This window comes from Sphaeroforma arctica (genome assembly GCF_001186125.1).
Source record: "Sphaeroforma arctica JP610 unplaced genomic scaffold supercont1.17, whole genome shotgun sequence".
NCBI lineage: Eukaryota > Ichthyosporea > Ichthyophonida > Sphaeroforma > Sphaeroforma arctica.
The window spans coordinates 234087-239668 of NW_014040541.1; the positions used below are offsets into that span (position 1 = coordinate 234087).

Genomic DNA, 5582 nt, shown 5'->3' on the forward strand with positions numbered 1-5582 from the left:
TACACACACACACACACAATATATATATATATATATATATATATATATATATATAAATATATATATAATATATATATAATATAATACAATCTGTGGAGCGCAGTATTACAACCAACCGCGAGCTGATCTCAAGAAGGCATAAGCAATTCATAGCCGCATTTAGCTAAGGTACACACATAAAAATAGATAGTATCGGGACATACATCGTCGAGTGCGTGGTTGAAGAACTTCAAGTCGTATTTTAGTCGATCGATTTGCTCAACATCAACGGTAGCTACAACTACACTGATGACACTCCCTACTAGTATCCATGCTGTGTTAAACATTTTGTGCAACTGTTTCAGTAACAGACTATAAATGTAGCTTAAAGCATGAGACCACAAGAAAGATATAGACCATATCTCCATATAATATCATATAAATTGTCTTCGTAAAGGATCGTAGGGGTTGTATATAAAACCCTACCCGATCTGCCACAGATTTGGAGATTGTACCCAACATCTGATTAAACCCTAAAAAGACATCACAGGGATTGACATCATATTTAGACATTTTGCCACAGTCTCCGGTTATGAAGCCTATGTTTTATTTACCTCTGCTTGCTATGGGCAATACTCAAGTCTGATCGCCTATGGCTATCTCATTGCCTTCTGTCTGTTTCATTCTGTTGGTTCATTAATTCTTCCCATCGTATCAATTTAATCAGAAAGCTTTTGTTTCGACTAGACTATTTATATCCCAAATGTCGGTGCATATGAACTCTTTTTTGATTCGCTATAACGCTCTTGAACCCACTGTAAATTTATTTATAATTGACAAATTGACAGTAGAGGCTTTCACTAATTGTGCAATTGCATATCACCCTTCTTAGTAGAATCGCAGTCTCAGGTATCGATAGCAGAGCATATAATTCGATGGTATTAGGAGTTCTGCAACATTCACTATCGATTGAAGGTTTACTGCACTTTTTAAATTTTTAGATACCGTGTCCGTTGCTAAACGTTTTTGAATAGCACGCATGACGGTGTGAACATATAACGCTGATGTTTCACTGGCGGAATCGATTATATATTTGCGCAGTGTTCACGCTTAGAAATGTTAGTACCACCAAGCAGGCAGTATGTTATCGCTCACCTACCACTCCACCCAACTGTCAAACCAGTAGGTGGAATCATCCAACACATTCGGCATGGCCTTCACCACCTTCACCAGAACACTTCTATCCACCTGCGGCCCATTTCTCAGCATCACTATACAGTGCTTGATGTTTCCGTGTCGTGTCTGGGATACTTCAGTGGCTGTACATCTCGACTTCGTCCATCCGGTGGGTACACGCGCGTTCAAACGTTCTCGTACCTTCAGTAGAGCCTCCTCGGTACCTAGTACATTCATGGCCACCACTCCGTAGGGTCCCACACTCGCACACACCTTGGTCATAAACGAGCTCTCCAGGATTGATTCCGGAGGCGCAATTAGACAGTACCCCTGAGAACTATCATCGCCTGAGACACCACCCACATCTACACATACTTTGTTGTTGTGAGTCACACTCTCAGAAGGCGCACACGCGTCGTTAGATGTGTTGCTTGTATCTGAAGAGCTGCTGCGGGATTGCTCACTTCCTTTTGTGGGCCGCATCCCAAAGATAAGGTCTGCCATATCCCCATTTTCAATATCTATAATGACTAAATCAAGCGGCTTACAACTCTTGTTACGCGCGTCTACGGCAACCCCCTTCTTTTCAGTCTCGCTCAGTAGAGTAGTATACTTGGTGTAAGCTGCCATCAAATCAAAGGGTGAAACATCACTACTGACATCCCTTGAACTGTACTGCCGCGTAAACTCCTCGTCGATCCATTTCTCGGCTGTCGTCTCGTGCATATGGAATCGCGCACTCGTCTCCTCAAGCTCACGAACCCCAAAACAATTCCTGGCCATTGCAATCACATCGGCATGCGATTCGACACAGTCTAAGTATACGTACGGCAGCAATTCGTGTAGGAAGCCTGGTAGTGAGCAACCGCCTGCACCCAGCACAGCCACTCTACAGGGAGGTAGCTTGAAGTGCTGCGTGCTTGTGTGCGTATGTGTGCGTGCAAATGGGAATATAGTGCTGGCACTTACATTTTGGGGTACGTCCGTGCGCACCGTAGCCGGTTCTGAGCCTAATGAAGCGGCAGTGTCAGCCTCTTGCAGTGTATCTGTTTTCAAGACGTGGTCCACATTTCCGGTGTTCTTATACTCTGACGTGGCGTTGGGGAAAAGCACACTCGCCTGCTGTAACACCAAACCCAGCGCAAGACCCTGCAGATGTGTAGAGCGCTCGCCTAGCGAAGGCGGTGGATGGGAATGAAATATTTCCCCGGTCTTCATGCACACCTTGACGCAAGTCTGCACCAAATCTAATCTATCATTGAAGTGCAGCGACCTCAGCGCAACGCCCAAGCCAGCCCCGTGTAGCTGATCAAGCACACTCACATGACGCGTAGAGGCCACCACAACACTCCCGGAAGCTCTAAGGTCGGCTTCCACTTCAAGCAGCATACCCTCGTCCACCTCATCGAGTATGTCGTACGCCTCGCTTGTAGACACATCCAGCGAATCCGCCGTGATTCCTGATACTAATCCTTGCAAACGCAAGCGTACTTCTGAAAGTCGTGGAAAGCTTGGCGTATCCCTATAGTCGGTCTCTAAAGGGTGCGATACGGCGCTCTTATGTCGGCTGCTTATGTGCGTGCGCACGTTGAGCCCTGGTTCTACATTATGATTGTTTCTACGTGTTGCACAGAGTATATCCGTCCGTATCTGTAGCACCGATGGCTGTAGTGGATTGGCCTGTGCTTTACCTAAACCAGTCACAGCTCTAGTAATCCCTACAGGGTTGGCGAGTGACTTGTATGTCCGGCGTCTTGCTCCGATTAATGGTAGATTATATGGTTGGCTAACACTACTAGAGATAGAATTATGGATCGTAGTACAGACATATGGACAAGTGTTGCTAGCTTGTTTTATACTAATATTACGATAATTCCACTGCAAAGAAAGGAGGCGAGAGGGGCTGTGGTAGCTGTGACAGCCACATTTACGAAGACGTAGACATGTGGGCATGCACACTAGAGAGCAATTTCTGATCGTGTAAGGCTGCAAATATTGCATTGTAGCGTCGAAGTGTGCATGCAGTTACTCAGACGGTACAATTTTTACACCAATAAAATGCACGTGCCCTTTAACCTATTATATACCCACAGACAAACTAAGTCAGTCGTCTCCTGGTTTAGTTTGTACATTCAGTCACAGTAGATATGATAATGCTACGAATCGATGACCAAACTATTCGGTGCTTCCCTCAATATGTGAGTGTCTGGCACCACTTGCATCTACCACTGTTCTTAGGTCTCTTGTCTACCACACGGATAAAGTTAAAATATGCTACTATCAATGGGAGAACAGTCAGCCCTATCTATAATCAGTTGCATCACATCGCTTCTGTTCATGTGACATTCAAAAATCAGTGTTCTCTTTTTATTTAGGAGGCTATGTATGAATTTTCAGAAAAATATGTAAATAAATACAAGAAGAGAGCTCTCGTATTTTTGAAAATATTTATAAAAAACCCCCAAAAAAAACCACATACAAATGACGCCTTTTATTTTTTTTAGTAAAAATTAGACACGGCCCTCGGGATTGTCTCGAAGGTTTCTCTCTACAACAATCGTAAATTTGAATAGCGAGAGTCGAGACTCTATGACCTCTATGGGCCCCCAGACTCCCTGATTTAGACACGGGGGGTTTTTTCATATGGAGACCTGGTTTTGAAAACAAATATGTATGTATTTATTTATTATTTATAAATATTATGCTTTTAGCCTTTTAGGTCTCTTGTGTGTGCGAGTTTATGACTAATAAAAATCAAAATCATAGCCTTCTGAAATTTATACACACACACACAAGAAGCAAGAGAGAAAAGGCTATGGAAAATTGAACAAAAAATCTATCTTCTCTCTTAGTCATTCATTGACACTTCTCTCTCTTGATGTTGTGTTCATCAGTAGTATTTAACTAGGCTAAATACATGTGAACAATCAAAAAAAATATTAAATACAGTATTCATGTAAATAGTAAGTACTCGTGACCTGACCATCTTCTGGTCTATTTTTTATTGTCTTTTTTAATCTTTAAATCATTTGTGAGGGTTCATTATTTTCTAGAAAGAAAAATCTAATAAATTCCCCACCAGCACAGTCATCATTCATCAACAATTCAACTCCGACAATGATGGGATGGTACATACTCGATAAAAGAATGGTACGTTATATCGCCAACAGCGCATCCTTGCACAATATAAGGTGTTATATACTCTAAAGTGGAGCTATTCACTTAACTGCTATTATACTAACGGGAATGTCGATATTCGAACCACAAATTACCCGGAATATAAGTTTACATGTATGTTTACACTATCGACCATAGTACATGTCGTGCAAACGCGGAGGAAGTGTGCAAGTGGAGAGACACTTTCAGCACGATGACAGTTCGTCAGACGAGGAGGAGGTTTGCACCGCCGAACAGATTGCCAAGGTACATTACAAAATCATTCCGCCTCTACTAGTATCTGTCATGAGATGGAATAAGGTTGCGATTTGTCCTATTTACGTTGGACCCTAGTACACTTCGTCGTCACAGTCTGTGAACTACCCTATACTAGTCACGCCGTTATTTTACGAGTTTTTATAGTTTATATAACGTTACATTCGGTTTTCAAAATTATGCATGAACCTATGCCAGTAGGAACATCCATTTGCAAGTATAACGTCGCTTTAGTTGTTCGGTTACAACATTGAAAGTTTACTTGTCTCCCGTGGACACTGACATAAACAGCCCAATGTTAGAACAAGCGTGTATGGCCATCACCTGCCAACCGTGTATCGAGGGAATATTGAATTCTTGTGTGGTATACTTGTGTGTGGTGTAATGAGAACGAGTATGCTTGTTTACTTGTTTGCTCTTTCACCTGGTAGCTGTGAGTGCGCTCCAGGATTTCTATTTAGTGAATTTTTCGTACGCAGCATACTTTCTTAAAGCACATATTCTATAGCTAAAGGCTTGTATTGTATATGAGTCGTCGATTGTGCAACCTCATAGTAGGATAAGCGTATAAAATTGACTATTGCTATTATCGATTATTCAGTAATACTTCAAATGATCATTAACATAGCCAAGGCAGACACTTAACGGACCTTCACTTGCACATTGCAGCGCAAGATAGCCGTGACCGCTCGATCTACAAAGGTATCGATGATTCTTCCCGAGTTTATCGAGTCCATTCTAGCACGATGTTACACTGAATATCATCGTTTCCCAATAAGCTAGGATATTGATGCTTCAATAATCTACGACGCCCGCAGATGGAAATAACACCGTTCATGAGCGTATTGTATAGATGTGGAGAAAATATTGTTTTTGTCGCAAATATGCGGGAGTCAGCCTTTTTCTGAACGTATATATCCCTCCTTGATACCTGCCACCCAGTCTACTTTGATTATGTATTATTATTTTTACTATAATATTTGTACATTATATAT

General features: G+C 42.0%; 3 protein-coding genes across 3 annotated transcripts in view; 1 reads left to right on the forward strand and 2 right to left on the reverse strand.

Moving 5' to 3' along the window:
* SARC_00547 (hypothetical protein) overlaps positions 1 to 342 on the reverse strand; it is a 5524-nt gene extending 5182 nt beyond the window's left edge. The window contains exon 1 of the mRNA XM_014305784.1: positions 204 to 342. Within this exon, the coding sequence (XP_014161259.1) occupies positions 204 to 326 (123 nt within the window). The 5' untranslated portion in view covers positions 327 to 342. The remainder of the gene's footprint in view (positions 1 to 203) is intronic.
* Positions 343 to 780: 438 nt separating this feature from the next.
* On the reverse strand, positions 781 to 3511 carry SARC_00548 (hypothetical protein). Its single transcript, XM_014305785.1, has one exon. The coding sequence runs from the start codon at positions 3154 to 3156 to the stop codon at positions 1135 to 1137; it is 2022 nt and encodes a 673-aa protein (XP_014161260.1). The 5' UTR covers positions 3157 to 3511; the 3' UTR covers positions 781 to 1134.
* An 838-nt stretch (positions 3512 to 4349) lies between these two features.
* The window catches only part of SARC_00549 (hypothetical protein), a 4067-nt gene continuing 2834 nt past the window's right edge, over positions 4350 to 5582 (forward strand). The window contains exons 1-2 of the mRNA XM_014305786.1: positions 4350 to 4578; positions 5257 to 5289. Of these exons, the coding sequence (XP_014161261.1) occupies positions 4474 to 4578; positions 5257 to 5289 (138 nt within the window). The 5' untranslated portion in view covers positions 4350 to 4473. The remainder of the gene's footprint in view (positions 4579 to 5256; positions 5290 to 5582) is intronic.

Coding starts and splice junctions, on each gene's coding strand:
- SARC_00548 (XM_014305785.1), bottom strand. CDS start 3,156: ATGCAATATTTGCAGCCTTACACGATCAGAAATTGCTCTCTAGTGTGC.